Below are 25920 nucleotides of genomic sequence, written 5' to 3' on the forward strand. Positions count from 1 at the left end.
TTATCATCTTTCCCAACGTCTTTGGGAAAGATCCCAAGAATCTATTCATACATTAAAAGAATTTCAAAATTGTTCTTAGAAACATTTTTGGCAGAATATTATCTCAGTGATTCAATTCAAAGACGTAATGCCAAGATTCTCAGTTGGGATAGAATCCTGTTTTTAAAAAAATCATAAATTGCACTGATCTGACTAATGCCGGTAAGTAAAAACACACCATGTCTAGATCAAGTGCCTCCCAAGACAGCTTGAATATTAAATAAAATAACATATTGATGAATTTAAAGAAATATCCTCATGGGCAAAGGATACTTAAAAGTTAGCTGGCATGACTGTAATCCATAGTCAAGTCTTGCATTTTAAAAATACATTTTTTCTTACTCCTATTTGAAATTGCTTCAAACTTCAAGCTGTCCTCTGATTCTCTGGTTTCCACTTTTTAAACTATATATATTGATTGATTTTTAGAGAGAGGAAGTGGGAGGGTGAGAGAGAGAGAGAGAGAAACATCCATGTGAAACAGCAAAGTCTGCCTTCTGCATGCCCCCTATGGGTGGAGCCCACAACCTGGGCATGTGGCCTGCCCGGAAATGGAACCAGCAACCTTTTAGTGCATGGGACAGTGCCCACCCACATGAGCCACACTGGCCAGGGCTCTGGTTTCCACTTTTTAAAGAATCACGAAATCACCTAAACAAATTTCAAAATTCCATTATTGACTTTTTATTTTTGGTATATGAGAAGTAATATGGATCTGTGAAGTAAATTTAACCGTGAGGCTGTTAACACATTTTCAGTTTTTAAACTGCTATTCCTTAAAAGAGTCCTGGTAGTTTCTATTGAGTCAAATTTCATAATATGTATATGTATGTTTTTATGACATAAAATTATATATGAACTTATATATATGTATGTATACATGTATGTGTATATGTGTGTATTATATATACATGTCATAAAATAAATTTAGCCTTATAGTTTGCATGCACATGTCAAAAATTGAGAACTTGAGATACATATTTCCTATGGCCCCTCTCTGTTTGTGTGCTGTAATTTGGATGATAATTAGCCTTAGACCAGTGGTCGGCAAACTCATTAGTCAACAGAGCCAAATATCAACAGTACAACGATTGAAATTTCTTTTAAGAGCCAAATTTTTTAAACTTGAACTATATAGGTAGGTACATTGTTATTAACTTAATTAGGGTACACCTACGGCTTAGGAAGAGCCACACTCAAGGGGCCAAAGAGCCTTATGTGGCTCGCGAGCCGCAGTTTGCCGACCACGGCCTTAGACTATAATTTTAAAAAGAAAGAAATGTAAAGAAACAATTATATCCACCTAGGTTGGCTTCCTTTGTAGGCTTACTCTTCTGGTCCTAAGAAAATGTATTTTTGTATTTTAAGATATGGATGAATGCAGCATACGGAACATGTGCCTTAATGGAATGTGTATCAATGAAGATGGCAGTTTTAAATGTATTTGCAAACCTGGATTTCAGCTGGCATCAGATGGGCGTTATTGTAAAGGTTTGTGCTGTAGAACTCTATATCATATTCTGCTTTTTCCTTCTCTCTATATTACTTAGAGGTACCATTTTCCTTATTGATTCTCCCCATTTAAATTACTCCTAATTCTGGCTTATGCAACTTCCTAAGTCCAGCCATCCAAAGTGCTACATTGAGTGCCCAGGAGGCTGTCCTTATTACAGAAAGGATGTTTGGGGTCTCCTTAAAGGAGCCCAATTGGTCTACCAACAGATGAGAGTGCCTTTTGGATAAGCTGGGTCTGCCCCTTCCTTGCAGTTGGGGAATAATGGTAGTTAGCCTTCTTGATGGCTTCCCTTTACCACCTCTTCCATCTTCACCTGGACAGAAAAATGTGGACTCATTGCAGTGATCTCTTTTCATGATTCCCCCCACATACCTTAAGGAACAGAAAATTCTTCATGGACAATTTATTTAGGCTTTATCAAGAAACAAAAGGGAAACAGGATTAAGCAGAATAGATAAATGAACCAAGAGCCACTGTGTAGCTTAGTAGCTTTTGAAATAACCTCATTGCTCCAGGTATTGAAGCAAAAGTGAAGATTTTCATTTGTGCTTTTGAAATCTGGGGTCCTCAGGAGAGTCATAGGGGATCCATCTGTGCTTAGAGTCTCTTGCTTTATTTAGTCAAGGGTGAGAGGCTATTGCGCTTGGGTTCAAGATCTGAGTTGGAACCAGGCTTCTCAAGAAACTTCATACTCAACACAGGCCCCGGAAATCCGCTAAAGTGCCGCACACAAAGCCTTTTGCTCCTAGGTTCAGATGCGGGAGCACAGAGCATCGAGCTCTTCTCGAGTACGGAAGCAGGATAAAGTTCAGTGGTGCCCCTTCTCCAGCTGGTGGACAGCTTTGGTAAAGGTGTTATGGAAGAAAGCCTTATATCAAGTCTTTGGCAAGATGTGCATGTTCTCTAGGCTTTAAAGAGCTTCTAGTTCTTGGTTGTTTACCTACATTCTCTATGACCTTCACAGCAGTGACTTAACTTAATGTTGGGCAAATCTGTCTTCATAGCAAGGGAAAACATTTGAGTTTTCAAATTTGAGGTAGAAAATTGGTTTCTGTACTTTTGAGCCCTGTACAGGGAGAAACTCAGAGTTGGGAAGACAAGATGAACATATGGAAATATTCTGCAATGTAAGACAGCATAACGGAGTGCCAAAATGTACAGATCAAGTGCTGTACAAGTGAAAAAGAAAGGGGAAGAGATGTGAAGGCTCCCTTGTGAGCAGACCTTTAGCAAGAACACACACTCCTCTTAGCTACCCACAGAGCACACTAAGATTCACTTTCAGTGCCTTTACGCTGCTAGTGAGCTAGCCCATAGCCTCTCAGCGTTAAGTATGCCAATAGAGAATGGTGATGGAACTATTTCAGAAGACACTATGACCTCATAGATGAAACTAGTTTTTGTAACTATTTGCAACCAGCAAAATAGTATCTTATCAATAAACTAGAGGCCTGATGCATGAAATTTGTGCAAGGGGCGTGGCTCTCACAGCCCCAGCTTCATCCAGGAAGGTCGTCCAGATCGTTGTTCTGCTGTTTGGTCTAATTAGCATATTAGCTCTTTATTATATAGGATTATATAGGATAGGTTGTTCCATTCATCTGAAAGTGCCTAATGACTTGGAAGATTTGTTCTGACTTTACCAATCTGGCTTAAGAATGAAAGCTAGAGAGAGAAAATGAGAGAGGGAAAATGCTCCATATTCTTACCAGTCTTCTTTCTTTTCTGGTATATAGAGAACATGGAACACACACTGTAATAAGAATAAAGGAAAAAGAAAATTCCTTATATGCAGATTTTCTTATTTTCCATGGTTTTTCTCTTGCTATCACAGGACAAGGTTTTTCTCTTAGTGCTGAGCACTTATTTCTGAGCCCACAAAGATGAGATTGTTCAAAGCCAAATAAACTGTGCTAATTCAATCTCTGTAGTTAACTGATCTGATAAGCAGCATGGCCTCCTTGGTCACTTAAAAACAATATATATATATTTCAGAGAGGAAGAAAGGGAGAGAGATAGAAATATTAATGATGAGAGAGAAACATTGATTAGCTGCCTCCTGCGGCAATGCCCCCAGCTGGGGATCAAGCCTGCAACCTGGGCATGTGCCCTGACCAGGAATCGAACCAGTGACCTCCTGATTCATAGGTCCACACTCAACCCCTGAGCAACACTGACCAGGCTCCCTGGTCACTTTTTGAAAGCTGAGGCTGCTCACTTTCAGAAATCAGTATTATATCTGTGTCCCCAGTAAAAACACACAAAAAAAAACCCTTCATGTTAGTTTTCATGTTGCAGTTGCCACTGATTTAGTGTAGGTCTCATCTTGAACAAAAGGTGACTCAAGTAAGTGGACTAATTTGAGTTCATGTATTTAAATATAACTGCCATTTCACATACAAATCTGTACACAGAATCTTGGACCATCTGTATATATTTTGTGCCAAACAACATGCTAAGTAAAAGGCAGAGGTGTTTTCAGTCTCAATTTGCCTTTTTAAGGTCAAAAGAATGGAAAGAGTTGCATACACCAGATGTATATTATAAAAGGAGTTGTTATAAAATGACTTGCTTCTAAGTATTATATATTTTCCAAAACACAATTTTGGTATCATCTCTATTTCCCTATATTAAGGGGGGCGGGAATCACTACTATTACCGGTATGTGTCCAGTAAAGACATTTATCAGGTTCACCTAAGTATGCACACACGATACTATAAAGTGTTTGTAATGCCTGTGAAATGTTTTTCTTTGCTGGGTTCCAATTACTTACAGTGCTGTTGTTGGCCAGGAATGGTCATCAAAATAATCTGCATTCATGTTCTATTCCTGTCCCATGGTGTGTCATCGAGGCTTTAGTTCTGTGTCTCTTAATGCCATGCTAATTGCCCCAGAGAACTACGGCCTGGGGCATACTAGAATGAACACCAGTCTGGGTATTGGATGCCCAAAGGAAAAGCTTTCTGCCCAGGTCAGAGGTGCAGTTTATTATCAAGCTAGATTCTTGGCAGTCCCAGAAGAATTGCCGTGTGAAACATTGCACCAGATCCTTTGTATTTTAGCCGTCACTTTTCTTCTGCTTCCAGTTCTGTTTTTGCCTCTGCGATTCTTATTTTGGAAAAAAATATATATATCAATATCAGGAGAATGTTATTAAAATAGCTTTCTACGGAAAAGAAATAAACTCAGCCAGGTTATTTCTCTTGGTTTGTGTTGCTATTCTCTCAAAGGACACTGAAAATGCATTTTGTTGAGCTTTGATTGCTGATCCTGCATATTATGTCCCATCTTCCCCATTTCCAAATGTTGTAATAGAACTATAAACATGTTATGGCTGTAGATGAAAGTTACTTCTTTTTTAATAAGTGCTTTTCCACACCACAGATATTAACGAGTGTGAAACACCGGGCATCTGCATGAACGGGCGTTGTGTCAACACCGATGGCTCCTACAAATGTGAATGCTTCCCAGGACTGGCCGTGGGGCTGGACGGGCGAGTGTGTGTTGGTAGGTTACGCCATAACTGGATGTAGGATAGCGATCCACGCTCTGTCAATCAATAAAACCCACCAATAGCAAATGCAACCAACTGCAGCAGATACGATATAATTAATATTTATGGAGCAACAAACCAACAGTCATTCTCTTCTTGGATAAATGGGGTATTAATGTCAGCGATGGAAAGATGAGCTGCAGTAAATGAAAAGCGGGGGAAGCCTCATCTCCTCTTACCCCTTTTCTTTCCTAATCGCATAGCTGTCCTCAGCTTTCTCCGACCCTCCTTGATTGATAATGGTTTTTGAAATTGGCCTGTCTATGCTCATTATCTCTTGGCAACATGCTCATCGAGCATTAATGTCCAAAGGGAAAGATAGAACGCAGTGGAGGAGGATATGCATAACCAGGAAACTTACATGATAATGGCTTTATAAGAAGTTTGAGGTTTCTTGAGAAATAGATATGAATTTTACTCACATTATTTTTAAGAAAGATAGTTAGTGAACCCTTTGAATTGGGAGGGGGTTGGGCATAGCTGGACACCCCCTCCCTGATGCTAAAGATGACACTATTTATTGGCCAACTTTTACAGATTTATATAATGAATCTTGACAGATCAAACTTCCCTTTTTTGAAAGTACATCTAATTCAGACATTCAATAATTACACGTCTATTTAGAGGTAGGCCACCATTCATAAATATCTTATTTATCATGGGATGATAATCAGCCATCAGCCATCATTCATTATGAAGTGTTTGCTTTGTACAGGCCTGGAGCAGACAGAAATGAATAAAGTATAATTCCAGTGCCTAAGTGCCTCCCAGTTAGGGAAACCAGGATAGTCCCTAGAACACTGAAGGAATCTGGCCACTGGTTTCCAGTGCTTGGAAACTGAATGCAGTATTTTTGTTTTATTATTTTTTATTGAGACCAAACACCAGAGGCATTATTTGTGAGTAAGAACTGGGATGATGGATAAATAAAGCTAGCTTCAACTTTGACCTGGGGGCTCTCATCTGTTTGAAGCGATGGTGTGATGACAGATGTGTCTTCCCGTTTAGACACACACATGCGGAGCACATGCTACGGTGGATACAAGAGAGGTCAGTGTGTCAAGCCCTTGTTTGGTGCTGTTACTAAATCCGAATGCTGCTGTGCCAACACTGAGTATGCATTTGGGGAACCTTGCCAGCCGTGTCCTGCACAGAACTCAGGTATGTGCTGTCACGCGGCTGCCTTCCTTGCAATGCTACCCTTGTGCCACCATGTGCAGTCTTGCATTTATGCAAGTCCTAGGGGAAGATTGCATATGCTCTCCAGGTACATCACGTACCTTCCTGGGGTCTTGGCAGGAGTCTTGATCCACATGACTCACCCGATTCTAACAACCGTTTGGAATAGGCAGCACTTTTGTGCCTCCCCTCAGAACTCCCCCACCTCGATAATAGTCATGCTCTTTGGAATACAGGTAACTTTGTTTTCTAAAGTAGTTTCACGGTGTTTGCATTTCGTAGGGACGACTTATAAAGCAGAATTTTATCCAGCGTAAGAGTAAATAATTTTTAGGTTACCTGAATATTTCCAACTTTTCTCCAAAAGGCCTTGTGAATTTTGTTCAAATCCATCGTGTTGATTTTAGTGCGCTACTCCTAAATGATTTTATTCAAGCCTAGGGAAAAAGTAATTTCCACTATTTGAAGCGACATGGCACAGTGGAAAGAAAACTGGTCCGCGAGTCAGAATTCTGCTCCCTGGTCACAGGCAGACAAATTACTCAACTGAGGGGTGGGGAGTGGGGAGAAAAGAGTGGAGTTAGTTTTTTGTGGATTTTTATTTGTTTAGGAATTTTTCTCACCTATTTTCAAAAAGGTTTGAGATGGCTTACATTAGTAAACATAATTATAAACTGGAATGATATGGAAAAGGGATTCTTAGTTTTCTCATCTCTAAAATGACTTGATTTAGGTAATCCAGAGGAGCCTCTCCACTTGTAAATTATATTTATTTGTAAGACATAAAGAGTGTATTGAAATTAAAACAATAGACTGTTTGCATTTGAACAGAATTTTAAGGTGGCTTGGCCATTGGCTTCTAATGCCCTAGAGTTAGATCTAATATTGAAAACATGTAGCTCTGATTGGTTGGTACACATTGATAGGTTCTGTTAGTTAATTTCTGACCTAGAAATTAAAATATATTATAAGAAGTTTAAGAAAGATAAATGAAGACTTTTAAAAAATGGGGCCGAAACCGGTTTGGCTCAGTGGATAGAGCGTCGGCCTGCGGACTGAGGGGTCCCAGGTTCGATTCCGGTCAGGGGCATGTACCTGGGCTGCAGGCACATCCCCAGTGGGAGATGTGCAGGAGGCGGCTGATCGATGTTTCTCTCCCATCGATGTTTCTAACTCTCTGTCTCTCTCCCTTCCTCTCTGTAAAAAAATCAATAAAATATATATATAAAAAAATGGGGATACCAATGAAAGAAGAAAAGCTTTATTCTGTGTGGTTACTTTACCCAGTGACTAATATACAAATTATCATTTTATATATGATTATCAATCCATTAAATACTTGTTTATAATACTTCAATTATGTAATATACAAATATAATTTTATCCAACAAAGATACTTTCATATAACTTTATAGTCATACATTATTATTGTCAGCCTTTTGTATGTTACTTTAACTTTTCAGAGTACTTTTGTTGCATGCTTTGAATTTAGAAGATAGCTAAGTATCTTGAAAACTGGTACACGAGACTATAGGTGATTTGTTCATATAGTAAATGAGTGGAAGAGCCAAACTTAGAATCCAGGCAGGACCCTTGGTGCATATAGTTCTCACCTTTTTCCTCTGGACTGAGTACATCTCCAAAGAACTTGAGCTGTAGCAAAGTAAGTGGGCTTATAAAAAGATGACTAAGGAGACCAGATTTCTTGAGAAAGCTTAGAGTGACATTTGAAGCCCAGTTCTACGAGCCTCTATTTATATTTGAGTGGATTCGCACAGCAGAGGCCCACATGTGGAAGCGATTTCACTCAGTGTGTTTCTCTACCTCTTTGGTAAATGAAAATGCCAAATTATGAAGGATCTGAATGTAGGCACCCCTCATTTCCGGAGAGAAGAAGGACTTCCAAAGGTATTGAAAATATCCCGAAGGAATAGCTTTAGTTAATCTACTGAGAAACCCCAACCACACAACTTCTTTGTGCTCTGGAGGTCAAGTGGGCTGTATATGAAGATATTTCGCACTGGCTGAGCATTTCCTCTCACAGAGATCAGTCAGTTAAATACACAGAAGTGTCATTATTAGGAATTTTTTTCATCTGTCCCCATACCGCAGCCTCCATGGCACAACACTGAGTTAGCTCAGCAACACCTGTCATCTAAGTGCTTGAGCTCTTCCAGGTGTTATGCTGAGCACTTTCCCTGTTCTCTCATTAAATCCATAGAACTACAGGGTGAGTTGGGTATCATTGTCTCCAATTTATAGAAGATGAAACTAACAGAGGGAAAAACCTTGCTCCCAAGACCCCCAGCAATAAGTATGGCCATCAGCATTCAAGCCCATGCTGACCTGAATTCACCACAGGGAATACTTTAGTACCAGATCTTGCCCAAATGGAAAAGAACAATAATTTACCTGCATTTAGTCCAAGCATCAGCTAATTTTAGCACTAACGTTAAAAGTACTTTTTATAAAACTGGTCAGATTTTGCTTTTCCTGTTTTTATTTACATAGAATATTTCTCCACCTTTTGGTTAGATGTCTCAATTAATTGCTAATGTGAGAGAATAAAAAGGATGTGTTTCCTTTTGCTCCCAGTTCCTGTCTTTCAAACACACAATGGCAGGCACCTTTCACTTGTTCCCTTTTCCCACCCCCTTTAAAATTATTTAAAAATTAAGGGATTTTCCTCCTTTTCTCAAATTTACATTTGCTAGAAGGTACAGGTTCTGAGGGATCCAATCTTAGTTTTCTTTCTATGTATGGCCTAACTCATTTGCTTCACTGTCATCAGGAACACGATTTTCTAGTAAGACTGTAAGGACTGTTGGCTTCCGCAGTGAGCTGCAGGAGCCCCTGTAAAGATGCTCATCTCTAGGATCCAGTTTTCCTGCCCCTTCAGTGCAAATGATTTGCATTTAACCATGAAGCTCTTCTGTCCATCAAATATTGTTGGAATTGCATGCAAAACATTCTATCGATTTTAACCAACATTACCCCAATAAGTTTAATTTTTAAAAAAGAAATAGAAACCTGATCCATCACAATCTTGGAACATAGTCCATAAACTTCTATTTCTTCAATAAGATCTCACAGCTTTAACATCATGCAATACTTCTCCTATGGACTTATAAAAAATGAATCTAGCACCCTGAAAAATATTCACTTTTTAAAAAAATATACTTTAATGCCAACACAGATACCCTGTTGTTCTTGTGCGTGGAGGCTAGAGACTTTGCAAAGAGAAATGAGAAAATGTTAAGAACTGGGTACTGAGAAAACAGCTCGCACCGAGAAACGAAATTATTCCCAAGATGGTGGGAGAAAGTTTTATTAACAGTTAAGAAACCACACTTTAACAGGCACATTTCGCTGTAAGTGTAAACTGTTCCCTGGTGAACAAAATCAAGTTATAGGAAAAACACCTTTTCCGAAAGTGCTCTGCACGGGGAATTGCTGGAACTTGCCTGTTGCCTTAAAACTTGTTTTCCTCAGTGATGCGGAGCCTTTAAATGGGAGCTCCGTGTAATGGTGACGCCCCCGGGAGATGCCTCCTTTCCGTTGCCACTTATTTCAGTTCCACTCACTTTGGAGGAAATGATGTGTGCAAAACCAAAAGCAGGATCGACCTGTTCTGCAAACAAAGGGATCATTTACTGTCTGTTAATTTATTGCAGCGGAGTATCAGGCACTCTGCAGCAGTGGGCCAGGAATGACCTCAGCAGGCAGCGGTAAGGACTGGTTTCGAAATTTACTACCTTGGGCATGTGCAGAGGCGGGTCAGGCCTTCCTGTGGGTTTCCAGTTGGCCCCTTTACACCAGTCTGGTCTGACTCCCTCGTTGGCCATCACTGCATGATGTACCTGAGTCACCGAGAAGCCCCCAGTGGCAGGGCAACCAGGGCACAGCGGGTCCTGGGATTGCTGGGTGTGGGTGTGGGTGTGGGGCGTGGAAATGACAATTGGGTGCCCTCCCTGGAGGGCGCGGTTAGAGGATGGTGGGTGAGATACAAAGACTGGTTGCTCATTTACAAGAAGGGGCAGCCTGGCCTTCTTTTATATCTTCCATTATCAAGTACAGTTGAGGGCTATGGGCTCAATTGAATTGTTATTTCATAATGGTCCAGTGCTCGGTCATTATAAGATGGCAATTGGGAGCCATCTTATATTTTGTATTTTTCATCTTTTGTAGCAGGCAATGACAGCAATTAGCTCAGTTGGACGAGAATGAACTATTTAAGTGTAGGAGTAAGAACTAGAGAAATATCAGTGCTATAAAAGGAATTACAATTAAAAGGGAGAGTTGGAATAAGTATAAGATGGGTGATAAGAAAGCCGAAAGGATTATTTTATTAATATAAAACAAAACTATTTGATTCAGGGGAGTCCTGAAAAAAGTTGACTGGCTGAATTGATTGTCAGTTCACTCAACTTGCTTGATTTCATCACTTTGAGTGGATGAAGGTGGGAGAGGATATTTGGAGGACAGGAGAAGAGAATTTAGGTAATTTATAATGAATAAGGAGTTAGTGTGGAGTAACTAAGTTGTGTTAGGGACCTGCAGAAGTCAAAACGGTTAGCTCTGATGTATAGAAGAGTCAGGCACCAAGATTTGAGACTGCCATTCACTGACTGTCATTCTGCATCGCCTTTGACTGTTAGAGCTCTCCTCAGTCTGGGAGGGCACAGCAGAGGGGAACCTAGCAACCTCTGGGCAGAGCCACAGAGGTCTCCCAGCACAGGTGGAGTCTGAGGGGGCTTTGGCCGGGAGCACAGGTCTGCCTCAAGCCTTCTGGACACAGAGTGAAGAGGGTGTTTTATGTTCATGGAAGAGTGAAAAGCTTAAAGTCAATAAGCAGGGTTCGTGTTTTAATTTGAGCCTGAGGATATTATTACAAGAGTTTGAGCCATGAGAATGACACAGTCACCTAGTTTTGAGGTTAAGTCTGGTGGAAGTGTGGAAGGTGGATGGGAGACGGACAGCAGGTGGCAGAGAGACCAGTTGTAGGGACTTGGGCTCTGCTTTTGATTCACTTTTCCATCTGGCTTTTGGATCAGAAGCCAGGAGGTCTCCTTCAGTTGACTAAGGATTGGAAGTCTTTTAAGTCCAGGTCAGAAGCCAGTTCCCCTCATAGACTAAGGGAAGGAAGATTTGACTCAGGATATCTTGTACTGAGAAAAAGGGATCTAGGTTTTTTTAATCAAACTGTCACCTTCTTTATTTTCTCTTCACAAGATCCTAAGGTCATTACATTTATTGTAATGCTATCTTTTGACAGTAATTTGGTATTTAGCATGTTACTGATTTTGAACTCTTTTGTGGTGCAGATATAAACGAATGTGCGTTAGATCCTGACATTTGTCCGAATGGAATTTGTGAAAACCTCCGTGGGACCTACAAATGTATCTGCAATTCAGGATACGAAGTGGATTCATCCGGGAAAAACTGTGTTGGTGAGGAGTTTCCCCTGTTTTCTAAGATGTTCCGTGCACATTGCTTTCCTCCTTTCGATGCTTTGGGGGAAACCACTCATGAAGGACTTCAGGGACTGGGCAGATGGATGCTCTACACTTTGGGTGACAGCATGGCCCATCCATGTCTTGGTGGACAAAAATTTATGTAGCTGAATCTTGATAATTTATGAATAAACATGATTCAGATTCAATCCATAAAAGAAGAGCTCCTTAGATATATAAAATGCAAACACTGAACCATTCTTGGATGGCTACGAAGGCATCCCTAATTTTTATCATGAAGCAGCTCTTCTCCCAACCACATTTTAGGATTACTCAGAGAAAACCCAGCTTATTTTCAGTAATAACTGCTCTCTGTTAAGTTTAACGAATGTCATTTTTATGCTCTAACAATCCTAATGAAGGTTCCAGTCAGTAACTAAATAAATCCTTTGGTTGAGAAGAAAATGGTCAACAGAAACACCATTGTTTTCTTCTTCAGCCTCTCCAGTTGCCTCGACTAGTATCTTCTGAAATGTGTAGTGTCCGTTCCGTAGTGTAGTGACATACTGCCTCCGGTTTCCTGAGGTTCGACCTCTAAAACCAGAATATTCAGACTTGTGAAAATATGCCAAAGCATACCTAAACCCAAATGTAAGATGGTGAACCTTTTTTATTTGGAAGCAAAACACATTTTACCTCAAAGCAAACATACTTTCATGAAGTGGGATGAAAATTAGTAGACTTTAAGATAAACAGGAGACCTAAAGTATATTTTTTACTTTCTGAAAGCCATTTGGGACTTAGAAATAGGTGTTTACTCTTTTCTGCCTTTAGGATTATGTATGTATGTATGTATGTATTTTTATCCCCACCTGAGGATATTTTTTAAACTAATTTTTAGAAAAAGAGAGAGAGAGAGAGATTAATAGTTGCCTCCCGTGTGCATCCTGATGGAGGAGGATGGGACCCACAACCTTGTGGTGTATGGGACCACACTTCAACCAACTAAGCCAACCAGGTTTATTAGTGATATTTTAGGGGTAGGGTTTGAAATGTACTGTTCTAAGGTGGTCAGTCAGTTGTTGGAAATGTAATAATTCAGAGATGCTACAGATTGAAATAAACAAATGTCCTGTTCATTCTTTTAACACACAATATAGCAAGTATCAACTACTTATTGGGTAATGGATTCAACTATCTCCCATCCAGCCATTAGGGAATCACCATATGTTCTGACCCTAGGAAAAAAAAAGTTTCTCCCATATGTCCTTGGGTGTCAGCTATTTTATTTGTCATGTTTCTCCCTTTACCATTTGGAGTCCTCTGGTGTTGAAGAGCTTGATGAAATACTGGGACCCCTCCCGAGAAACTTGTTGCCTTTGAGTAGAGAAATAGTGCTTTAATTTATAAGAGGAATGGGATTAAATTATATCATATAGAACTTTACTCCCTTGAACAAGGAACAATGGTCATGCCAATTACGTTTTTTTATTTATTACTAGAGGCCCAGTGCACAAAATTTGTGCACTGGGGGCGGGAGGGTCCCTCAGCCCAGCCTGCACCCTTTTGCAGTCCGGGAGCCCTCAGAGGATGTCCAGCTGTCAGCTTAGGCCCACTCCTTGTCTAAGCCATCAGTCGGACATCATTAGCACTGCCACAGAGGCAGGAGAGGCTCCCACCACTACTGCTGCACTTGCCAGCCGTGAACCCGGCTTCTGGCTGAGCGGCACTCCCTCTGTGGGAGCACACTGACCACCAGGGGGTAGCTCCAGCATTGAACATCTGCCCCCTGGTGGTCAGTGCATGTCATAGCAACCGGTGATTCTGTAGTTCAGTGGATTTGCATATTAGCCTTTTATTATATAGGACTAGAGACCTGGTGCACGAAATTCATGCACAGGGGGATCCATCAGCCCAGCCTGCACCTTCTCCAATCCGGGACCCCTTGGGGGATGTCCGACTGCTGGTTTAGACCCGATCCCACCTAAACTGGCAGTCAGACATCCCTCTCGCAATCTGAGACCGCTGGCTCCTAACTGCTCGCCTGCCTGCCTGTCTGATTGCCCCTAACCACCTCTGCTTGCCAGCCTGGTGCCCCTGAATGCTCCACTGCCTGCCTGATCGCCCCTAACCACCTCTGCCTGCTGGCCTGATCTCCCCTAACCACCTCTGCCTGTAGGCCTGATTGTCCCCTAACTGCTCCCCTGCCAACCTGATTGCTCCCTAACTGCTCCCCTGCCAGCCTGATTGCCCCCTAATTACTCCCCTGCTGGCCTGATCACCCCCTAACTGCTCCCCTGCCAGCCTGATTGCCCCTAACTGCCCTCCCTGCTGACCTGATCACCCCCAACTGCCCTCCCCTTCCAACCTGATCGCTCCTACCTGCCCTCCCCTGCTGGCCAGATTGCCCCTAACCACCTCTGCCTCGGCCCCCACCACTATGACTTTGTCCAGAAGGTGTCCAGTCTAAGTAGCAAATTATCCTTTTTTTAGTATAGATGCTATATAGGACTATTTTAATATTGACCATCTCTGAAATATCCATAACTTATCCCCTGACCTCTTGTTATTATAAACATTCTTTCCAAAGCTCATTCAGCCTAATTGTTATTTCTGTCTCCTAGTGCCAAGGTACTTTGGTTTTCTACAGCACTTTTAATCTGTTACAAAGACCTTCATTCAAATGTAACTTTTTTATAGTTGGCCATTTCTTCTTTTTTTCATAGCTCCTACTCCTACAAAATTCTGTGTTTATATTGACACTCTGATATTAGTATTAAAACAATGTAGGTACTTTTACACAGCAATACATGATGAAGGTCTGGATTCTATTTATAGCTCTTTTCTAAATTAAGAAAAGGGAATGGGGTGGGGGAGAAAGCGCTAACTCCAGGTGCTCTAAAACAAGCTTCAATCACTTTGCCCCCTCCCACTCTCTCTGTATCTCTGAGTTATTTTTGTAGGTCTCCTGTTCTCACACCCTCTACTATGCTCTTCTTCTTTCCTATACTTTCACTGTTTTTCATGAGTAATTTTTACTTTATCTTCTATTTAACTACTTACAGAATGGAACATAGCGGGCATGCTTACTGTCCCTCTCATACAATGTACAGTTGTCCAATTTTGCAGGTGGACGCAGAGTGCTGTATCTAATAGATCCCTCTGTTGTTAGAGCTGCTGACGATTGTCATTGTGGCCAAGATAGAAACATGTTATTTTGGGAAAAGCAGAAATCTTACTTTGAAATCTTACTTATTTTTCACCTGCTTGCCTTCTTAATATGTGGCATCTGCACACGTGGAAAAAGAGCTAACAGTAGAACAAAGCATCTGCTCCCATTTAAATCAGCTTTCATCTGGGTTTCAGGCAAAATCTGTATCTAGAAAACATGGAGGATGGAAGCAGGTCACGGGGGGCTACACACCAAACCCTCCTCTTTGAACTACAGGCTTCTTTCTCCCTCCCTCTCTTTTATTGCTGCCCCAAACTTGGCCCTTCCTTCTCGTGGTCTACATTGACTTTGGAGAAATGAATTCTTTCTCTCGCACACCCTTAATTGTAGGGCCCTTTTGTAGGCTACACATGGTGCTTTTAAACTAGATTCCACTGAAAACAAGTTTCGCTATTTCGTTTTTCTATGAAAGCCTCTCTTTATTGGCAGACATGAAAAATCATTATTTATTTGGGCAGGCCAGAAAGACACAGGGATGTTTAGCTCCATCCAGAAATCACCTGATGGGAAGCAAGGGTGAGTCTGAGAGGCTGTAGGGATTCTTCCTTTAATGCTTTAGTATATACTTCAAAGTTGTATATACTATCAAGTCAGAAGTATCTTCAGATTTCAGATTATGTTCAGAAGTTTGAAATTAGGACTCAAAGGTCCATTCGAGCCATTAACCACACAGGACTCCAGGGCCTGGCTAGTTTTTAATGTTTATCATCAATTTCTCAGTTTAAGTTTTCAGACATCATCAAAGTTTAAGAATTGCAATATGACCCTTTTGGAAAGTATTAGCATTCCATATATTATTTTGACAGAATTCTCAGTATGCTACTTCACTCAGCTGATAACATGACTTTACACTCGATTTTCCCATATTAAAAACTTTAAAAATATGTTGCTGAATTGTGTATTTAATGCTGTGAACCCATGCGGCTCTCCAGTGCTGAATTTCTGTATCCTTTATGTCAGGGTTACTAGCTTGTCAAATGATCTAAGCAGAACCTCTCCATGTCTAAAAAATTCCTTGTGAATATGTAGCTTTTTCTGTGGGCTGTGTGATGTTATAGCCCAAAGGGATACTTTAAAAAGTGATTTCTACACTTCCTAATCTAAGTCATACATATCAAAAGTTAGAATTTGCATCAGATAGGCCAACTATTCAGCTGAAAGCAAGGAGTTTTCCCGCAGCTCTCTAAATCTCCAGTCTAATTCCCCATGACAATTATAAACACTGCAGGTTGCCTCAGACTTGATAAACATAACCAGAGACCTTTTAAATTATTCTAAAGAAGAAGCACAGCACTCATCCTGGAACCAACACATATCAAAAATGGACCATACCTTCTAAATGTTTATTTAGTTTCTTAAATCAATAGATTAGTCCTTTGAGTTCTGGTACAATGAGACAATTATATAAAGATTAGTAATTACCAGTAAATCCAGATTTTCTTCCTGCTCAGAAATAAGTGAATGAACAGTGTGTGGTGACTTTATACTTTGTACATACCAAGTAGAGATAATCAGGTCAAGCCCCTATTTTCCTAAAATTGGGTGGTTTAGGCAAAGACCAACGGGACAGAAGTTTTGCCTCTTTGTTTGAATTAATCATATCATTGTGACTTTGTAAACCCAACTAAAAGAGCAAAGAAGTTGCATGAAAGGGATGGGCTCTTTTAAAAGTTCATTTTCATTGGTTTTCCAGATATTAATGAATGTGTATTGAACAGTCTACTTTGTGACAATGGACAATGTAGGAACACTCCTGGAAGTTTTGTCTGTACCTGCCCCAAGGGATTTATATACAAACCTGATCTAAAAACCTGTGAAGGTAAGCTACATTTTTTTTGTTCCTATACTATATACTTTGCTTTCTTTTGTATTGCCACTAGAAAGCCATGGAAATAAATTAGAGTCACTTCTATTTTAGGTAATTATGCCCCTTTAGTTGAGAATCTGTGGTCCTAAACGGCACTTGTATACACTTTGCAAGCTATTGATGGTACTTACCTGCAATTGGCATATTATTTGTCCTTTATTCTTAGTTTAAGTACCTTTTAAAAGCATTCATTTTGCACTTGCCTGCAATTGGAATTTTATTAGCTATCATTTAATAGATGCAGAGGACATTACATATATGTTGTTTGAGTTCATTATTCAGAAATCACACTTACATTTGCTCCATATTCTGTACTATAGATACTTGTTTAATTATTATTTTTGGCATTCCATCTACTCTAGAAAAGATCTATTTAGGCCAGCTTTACTATCCAAAGAAGAATTTATGATAGCCATTGAGGCTAAAGTTTCCATATACATTCATGCTCAAGACTAGTGTTTAGCAGTGATATAGAGCTGTTTTTGTTTCAGATATCGATGAATGTGAATCCAATCCTTGCATTAATGGAGTCTGCAAAAACAGCCAAGGCTCTTTCATCTGTGAATGTTCTCCTGAAAGTACTTTGGATCCAACAAAAACCATCTGCATAGGTATTTATCTTCCTGAGAATGATTTCCTGGTGTTTACCAATGCTGCTGTATTGAAATACCTATTAAATATTATCCCTCCCTACCCCCCACAGAAACCATCAAGGGCACTTGCTGGCAGACTGTCATCGATGGGCGGTGTGAGATCAACATCAATGGAGCCACCTTGAAGTCTGAGTGCTGTTCCTCCCTTGGTGCTGCCTGGGGGAGCCCCTGTACCATATGCCAAGTCGGTAAGTGAAATGGGCGCTGTGGCTCCTGTGCCCATCTCACTGGTCACTTTGCTTAGAAAGGGGAAGCCTAGTACTTTGTGCATTTGGGCTCATGTGAGGATTTTAGAAGATTTAATTCTGATGACTTCAATAAAACATATTACTGAATAGGAAACTAAGAGAAGTATCAAAGACAATAATTTCAGATAATTTGTCAATTTATTGTTTTCTATCACCAGTTACCTGGTGTTGCTTTCCTAGACCAGCAATTCCTATTGGCTCTCTGGAGAATCTTGGGACTAGGGGTTCTGAGCCTTGTATAGGCGCATATTTTCTTCCAAAAAAAATTGAGTAACATAAAGAAATCAGTATTCGTGACTAAATTTGTAAGTCTGTTGCAAAGCTGAGGTCTGGGAGACTTGTGGATGATTTTGTTGATTCAATGTTTGGGTATATAAATGCATGAATTTACATGGTATGAATGCTACAGGGCATGAGATATTCAAGTTCTAGACTTTGGTTTTAAAATTCATGTTACAGTAATCCTATAGTTTGATTCCTATTTTAGGGCTAATAGCAACAGAGAAATCTAGTCAGTTTCCTTCTTGGTCATCAATATAACATGATATTTAGGGCACCTTGATGTCTTTTTGGATATCTCATAGGAACTGAGCTTTATTTAAGGATACATTTCATTATTCTTTTTCTCTTATGCAGTTTCAAAAACACTTTGTTATCTCAGACTTATTTATAGAAACAAAATGTAATTCATGTTCCCAGTCCTCTTTCGTGTTTCTTATACTAGGTCATAACTACAAAGTCTGGATATTGTTATCTCAAATTTGTTTTTTGTTTTGTTTGTTTGTGGGTTTTTTTTTTACAGATCGCACATGTGGTAAAGGCTATTCAAGAATAAAAGGAACACAATGTGAAGGTATTTATGATTATTTATAAACCATAAATTTCTGTGTGTTTGAAGAATGCTTGTGTTAACTTGGACTGGATAAAGATGTCATGTAACTTCACAATGAGAAATATGCCGCAGAGAAATAAAATAATGAGAACTGCAGAGCACAACAGATGTTAATTTCACAAGCATATATATGCTCTTGCCAGTTTCAAACTACTATGGCCAGAGTACAGGATGGCTGAAAATGTAGGCTGACCATACTTTGAATTGACTGCCCTTTCAAAATGCTGTTTATCAAGAAGATAAAACAGGTTTTTAATAGGGCTGTAAAATTTGCCTTTTTCTTGGTTTGTCCTACTTTTTGTTGTTTGTTTGTTTCATCACAGATGATTTAGAAAGACACACTTAGCTGCATTACTTTTGAAAATATACATAGATTAATCTCCAGTTTGCCATGATTCTTTCTCCTGGAGTTCCAGATAGGCATAGGTCAGGGTGACTAACACAACCTGACATGACACAGCAGCTGAACAATTTTAAAAACAGCAATTAGTCCCATATGTGGGATGAAATGCAATTTCTTCCCTGCTGAAATAAAGAGGAACACTATAACCCCCACCCAAGGTCTTGCTTTCCAAATAATGACTGAATTCTTTGGCCTTTCTTTGGTCCAGACCCACTGTTAATAACTTCTCTGACCTCAACAGCACATTTTTGTATACAAGTGGCCAGAACAACAATAAAAAAAGAACCCCAAAAGGTAAATTTCCCCCTTCCCATTTATCTCTCTTACAAGGAGAGATCAGGAACATTTTTTTAGCGTCCCTAGTTTGGGAAATATTTCTTCTAAACAGAGACACTGTGTGTGAATTTCTTAACCAATGCTCCATGTTTTCGACATTGGCAAGTAAGTGCCTTTCTTTGGATTAATTTGATGGTGAATATTTTTCTAAATTAAGTGCAGAGAACATACTGCTTTGCATTAAGCAAAGTGGGACAGAAGGGCACATTTGAGAGTCAGTGAACGATAAATGGATGAACACGAGCATCTTTTGAGTCTCCACAATTAAAACTGGGACCACCAAGGTTTTGACAGAACAGTGAGACCGTAGCTGAGGTAGAACCAGTAATACACTCCTGGGGACTTCTCAGCACTTCTCCAAAGGGAATCTTTTTACTGGCTCCATATATTCCTTAGTAGGATTTTCTTCTATGCCCACGTTCAAGCTCTTTATTCTTTGCCAATTTGAAAGACCAGGTTTCTGTTTCTTTACTTACTTCCAAACATCTGGTCTCATAAAGCTAATTATATGGTTCCTGGGAGCCTTACCTGAGATAGTCACAGTACCCAGAGCTGTCTCCAAGACCTCACACCAGCTCCCTGTCTCTTCAACTCAGAAATTACTCCTGGGACCAATGGAGAAACTCATATCTTTAGCAGCAGGTGAGCTCTATTTGTTGCTATACAGACACCCCAGAAATTCTACCTACAGTCGTTGGGAGCAAAATAATTTTCTGATCTTATCAAGTTCAAATGGCCTTTTCTCTTATGAGAATAATTATGACTTCATGAATGGAATAAGGTAGAATGATGTTACAGACATATTAACTTCATGCTTTTTTTTCCTGCATAGATATCAATGAATGTGAGGTGTTCCCAGGAGTCTGCAAAAATGGCGAATGTGTGAACACCAGGGGATCCTTTAAGTGCCAGTGTCCCAATGGGATGAGTTTGGATTCCACAGGGAGGATCTGCCTGGGTAACACAGAGCTTATTACTTTTCTGGTGATCATTTCTTAAAGATTATTAACACTTCAGTTAATAAGATAGAGCTGAATATTTGGTTCCAAGTACAGATACACGCATCCCAAATTCAGCATTTCCATTAGGATCCATGGTGGTTTTTCGGAAAAAGAGCCTTCCCTACTGAAGCTCTTTGTTTATTCTTTTTTTTTTTTAAAATATATTTTATTGATTTTTTACAGAGAGGAAGGGAGAGAGATAGAGAGTTAGAAACATTGATGAGAGAGAAACATTGATCAGCTGCCTCCTGCACATCTCCTACTGGGGATATGCCCGCAACCCAGGTACATGCCCTTGACCGGAATCGAACCTGGGACCTTTCAGTCCGCAGGCCGACGCTCTATCCACTGAGCCAAACCGGTTTCGGCTGTTTATTCTTTATAAAAAGAGTAGAGAATGTGTTAGTGAAGTGAATTGTATGTAATTGTTCCTTCAATCATTATCACCATAGCTATTATTCCAGAGCTCTTAAATCCACCCCAATATGTCATGGGCTCTAAGATATGAGGTGAATGGTGGAGAGAATACTTTCAATTAAAAAACTATAACTCATACCTGCCAGGCATGTCCTCCTATTGGCCAGGAGGACAGGTCCTTGCAGGAAACTCTTGTGGGTATCAGGAAAGAGAGGGAATATCATGCCTCATGTTTTAATTACACTTTACAATTTTCAGATGCATAATCTCATTTGTCTCATTGTCTAAGACAAGCAGACTTCTTAGTCACAGAATAGGACCAAATTCCAGGTCTTCTGACCTCTGGTCTGCTACTCTTTCTATTCTTCCTCATAATCCCATGAATTTGGGGTTGGAGCTAGATCAGTGATGGTGAAACTTTTGAGCTCAGTGTGTCACCATTTTGAAAAACCCTAACTTAACTCTGGTGCCGTGTCACATATAGAAATTTTTTGATATTTGCAACCATAGTAAAACAAAGACTTATATTTTTGATATTTATTTTATATATTTAAATGTCATTTAACAAAGAAAAATCAACCAAAAAAATGAGTTCACGTGTCACTTCTGACACACGTCATAGGTTCGCCATCACTGAGCTAGATGTACCCCACATGTATCCAGAAGGATGTGTACATGAACACATGTTGAAGTGAAAGGAATACTTGAGAAGAGGAGTGAATGGCTTTTCTTGGCTGTTTTTCCTCATTTTGGAGTTTACGATTCCATCTCTCCTCTGAAGTGGATCAGAGGAAAAGGGGCTGGGGCCAGCTCAGATGTTCTCCAAAGATAGAGAGTGTAGTTTGATTTTAGCCTGAGAAGAGATGGCAAGACCTCATGGCCAATATGCATTGGTCACCGGGACGTCTGTGAAAACATCCCCCCCAGCCCCAGGCGCATTGCAGGATTTCTTAGAATACTGCTCCTTTCATAGAATTATCAGAAAGAGGGAACACAGAGTAGCTCTCCTCAGGGTCCCTCTGTTCTCTGGCAGATATCCGCATGGAAACCTGCTTCCTGAGGTACGATGACGAGGAGTGCACGCTGCCCATTGCCGGCCGCCACCGCATGGACGCCTGCTGCTGCTCTGTGGGGGCGGCCTGGGGTACGGAGGAATGTGAGGAGTGTCCCGTGAGAAACACGCCTGAGTATGAGGAGCTCTGCCCCAGAGGACCCGGATTTGCCACAAAAGAAATTACAAACGGAAAACCTTTCTTCAAAGGTACAGTGGTGTCAGTGGTTGGCTGCCCTTTCTTATAGACCAACAGGATGCATGTGCATGAGCCCAGAGTTCTACCAATGGGATTGCAATGAGTGGTCATCCTGGATCACCTCAGCATACATTCTTTGCTTCCTGAATGATCTGTAACCAAACTTTCACTCTGTAATGGGTTTTCTTTTTTTCTATATCTCAGGATTTCCTGAGGTTGCTTGCCTCACCCATCTAGCCATTATTAAATGTTAAGGTAGATTTTAATGCTACCCAAAGCCAAACATGAATGAAAGGAAATGGGAAAATTGTATGCCATCTGCTAAAGCCATATGTGAAGACCTTTTATCTGCTGATTTGAGCTTCTATGTCTCTGCAGTTCACCTGAGTATAATGGAGGGTGAATGGCATGAGAAACCCAGAGGCAGATCCTTTTTGTCCAAATGTAGTGAAACTCATTCCTGTGGCAGACACACTCCAGGGACAGGATATTTCAAATATTATTTCAGTTTATTATGCTATAATCTAAAATCCATGCAAAAAAACAAGAAGTCACAGATTTAATCTAATTCCAATTTGATTTAAGTTTTTACGCACAATGAAACAGAGCTTGTTTACTTTAGCATATGGAAAAAATCACAATTGGTTACTCAGAATTCCGACTATTCAGGGAGGCTCAGCTTATGTTCCCAGTATAGAGTTTTGTGTCGGTTGCCCATTGTGTCTGGTCCTAGTTATTATGCTTCATAATTGCATCAGATGGGAAATGAGTATATAAATATCAGTTAACTATCTTTATAGAAAAATGTGTAGACTTTTTTTTTCTACTGAGCATTTTGTCCAAGAGGCTCTGGGGTTTAAAACTGTTGTGTCTAGAAAGATGGTTTCTAGATGGCCCTCTTAAATGTCTCTTAAGTAAATTTAAAGGAACTCGAGTGATTTGCTTCCAAAGGCTGTGGGAATCCATTGCCACAGAAGGACTTGATGTTCTTGAGATTTAATCTGCCCGTTCTGTCTCTCATGACACTACGCAAAAATTAACTTGTATTTCTTGAGCTTTAGGTCTTACTCTGGAAAGGTTCCTAAAAGGGTAAGCTCAGATTACACATTACAGAAGTCATCTCCTAGTATACACACACAAAAAAAAACTCTTCTGCTTATATTAATGAAACTCTGTGGCTCTATAACATTGATAAAATATTTTTAAATAGTATACATTATTTCCAAATAATTTAAAGTAGAAATGATGTCTTCTTTGAAATTCTTGTATGTTGGGCGTATCTAAAACACATCAAAAAGCATAAATAAATATCTTATTTCTCTACACCAGCGATGTTCAACCAGTGTGCCTCAAGGATTCTTAAAATATGCAATATCTGACTACTAAGTCAGGGGCACTAACCTATTTTCCCTGAGATTATCAAATTAAAAAATGACAGGAGCCAGCACAATAATAGTCATCTGGTGTGAATGAATCAAAATTATACCTATTTTTTTTTAGTCAGCTCAGCCAAAAATGTGTAATATTTTTTCGGTTTACCATAGAATTTTAGTATAATTACTTTATACATGCCATGAGATGAAAAAGGATGAAAATCTTTGCTCAATACACCCAATTGGTTGTTGTGGGGTAATATATTCTAATAATCTTCTAGATGCTTTAAGTATAAACACTAGTGGTTTAGACCATTCATTCAGCAAATGGTTAAATGTTCAGTGTGTCTCAGGCTGGATTCTAGAAGTCCAAATAAACACACTCCTTACTTCTCTGATAATGCTTTCTAAAACAGAAGTTTAAAAGACTAGAAATGTGTACTCAGTCATATTTCTCATGGATCATCACACAGTCTTTAAAATGAATATTGCCAAGACCTTATATCAAGACCCTCCAATCTCCTCTCCTGGTTTTAACATGGTGGGATTGAGACCTATTGGTTACTCACAACTTTTCACACGTTTTATTTTTCTTGAAGATATCAATGAATGCAAGATGATTCCCAGCCTCTGCACCCACGGCAAGTGCAGAAACACCATTGGCAGTTTTAAGTGCAGGTGCGACAGTGGCTTTGCTCTTGACTCTGAAGAACGGAACTGCACAGGTCAGTGAGGGGACTCACCTTGAAGGGACACCCTTTAGACTCTTCATCTTTATTCCACAAGAATGAAGGCTATCCTGATACTCACTTGCTGCCACTTGCTGCTTTCGTGCAGACATTGATGAGTGCCGCATATCTCCTGACCTCTGTGGCCGTGGCCAGTGTGTGAACACCCCAGGGGACTTTGAATGCAAGTGCGACGAAGGCTATGAAAGTGGATTCATGATGATGAAGAACTGCATGGGTAAGTGTGTGCCCGTTTGATCAGCACAGGAAAGAAAGGATTGCAAGCAGCTTTGAGGACTCATGGCCCAGGGCCTGGCTTCCTGTTCCCCCAGTGCACTGCTCTCCTGACCAGTGAGTGCGGAATCAGTCTGTGGCAGCGGGAGACTGACATGTGGGAGAGCTGAGGGAATTCATGCTGCGGGCTGGTGGGTGGCCTCAGACACCAGTTATGGGTCCCAGACAAGTGAGTGTAAAACCTAGAATAGACACCCCAGGGAAGAGAGAACAATTCAAATATAAGCTATATTCAAGATCACATTATAGTGTCTCTGCCCGATATTCCTAGAAGAGGAGATTAATTAAGCTGGTTGCATTAAATCAGGGCCCCTAGAAACAAGCCTGAGATGGAGATTATTTTGAGGCAGTGCTCTCAGGAAGAGCCTAAAGAAGTGAGGGAGGCAGGTGAGGGAAGGAGAAGAGAAGCAGACTTCAGCCTTACCAGGCTTCCATAGGTGACTCGGGAGTGGGAATGGCATTAGAGAATTGTCCTACCTTGAGACAAGGAGGCCAAGATTTTTTGTTTCCACATTGTTCAGTCAACTATTGGCCATGTGTGGCCCCCAAAATGGGAAGGAAATACAATATCTCACCTCCTGATATTTCTGAATGAAATGCACAGCAGTTCTTCAAGAAGGAATCTGTGAGCCATTGGTGGCCAGGACACCTAGAAACGGGGTGATGAGTACACTGATGTGAACATGGGGACCTGGGCTGGACACCCCCAACATCTTCAACACGGGTCGTTTCCATTTTTCAGATATTGACGAGTGTCTGCGAGATCCCCTCCTGTGCCGAGGAGGCGCTTGCCTGAACACCGAAGGAAGTTACCGCTGTGAATGTCCTCCTGGTCATCAGCTGTCCCCCAACATCTCAGCGTGTATTGGTAAGGAGGAAGACTTCAGACCACTTACTGGTGGTCAGTCATTCAAGCCACGTCTCTGCCAGAGTCCGAAGCTGATGGCTGGATGTTTGCTATTCCTATTTTCTGCACAGACATCAACGAGTGTGAACTGAGTGCGAACCTCTGTCCTAATGGCCGGTGTGTGAACCTCATAGGGAAATATCAGTGTGCCTGCAACCCTGGGTATCATTCAACTCCCGACAGGCTGTTTTGTGTGGGTAAGTTCTATACAATATATTGTTTTATATTTTATTTTATTAGTCTCTAAAGCACTCAAGCCATGTTCTCGGAGTTCTGTTCCCATCACTAGCTACCTTTACTTACTCTTCCTTGTTTCCCTGTGAGTAAAATTCTTTTCCTTGTGGCTCACAATGTTCAGATATCAGATCCTTGTGTGTTTCAAGAGCAACTAAGTGAAAGCTATGGGATGTTTTAGCTCTAACAAGTATAGTTTGACCCATGCTGCTTTAACGGTGAGTGGTAGCACATGCTCTGTTTACACAGATGCATAACCAGGCAAATCAGCACTTGATTACTAACCCCCTGAAATAATGAAGCATGGTGAGTGCTGTGAAAAAGCCAAAAAAACATAAGGTATA

At 40.4% G+C, this 25920-nt stretch overlaps 1 protein-coding gene across 1 annotated transcript in view; it reads left to right on the forward strand.

The window, feature by feature from the left end:
• FBN1 (fibrillin 1) overlaps positions 1 to 25920 on the forward strand; it is a gene marked incomplete at its 5' end in the record, with an annotated part of 229336 nt that overhangs the window by 129228 nt on the left and 74188 nt on the right. Inside the window, 15 exons of the mRNA XM_081089678.1 lie at positions 1408 to 1530; positions 4941 to 5063; positions 6118 to 6270; positions 9963 to 10016; positions 11613 to 11738; positions 16667 to 16792; positions 17332 to 17451; positions 17544 to 17681; positions 18544 to 18594; positions 20205 to 20330; positions 21824 to 22051; positions 24013 to 24138; positions 24251 to 24379; positions 25178 to 25303; positions 25414 to 25539. Coding sequence (XP_080945804.1) covers positions 1408 to 1530; positions 4941 to 5063; positions 6118 to 6270; positions 9963 to 10016; positions 11613 to 11738; positions 16667 to 16792; positions 17332 to 17451; positions 17544 to 17681; positions 18544 to 18594; positions 20205 to 20330; positions 21824 to 22051; positions 24013 to 24138; positions 24251 to 24379; positions 25178 to 25303; positions 25414 to 25539 — 1875 coding nt within the window. The remainder of the gene's footprint in view (positions 1 to 1407; positions 1531 to 4940; positions 5064 to 6117; positions 6271 to 9962; positions 10017 to 11612; positions 11739 to 16666; positions 16793 to 17331; positions 17452 to 17543; positions 17682 to 18543; positions 18595 to 20204; positions 20331 to 21823; positions 22052 to 24012; positions 24139 to 24250; positions 24380 to 25177; positions 25304 to 25413; positions 25540 to 25920) is intronic.

Source organism: Myotis nattereri (genome assembly GCF_964212035.1).
Source record: "Myotis nattereri genome assembly, chromosome: 1".
In the NCBI taxonomy this organism is placed as follows: domain Eukaryota; kingdom Metazoa; phylum Chordata; class Mammalia; order Chiroptera; family Vespertilionidae; genus Myotis; species Myotis nattereri.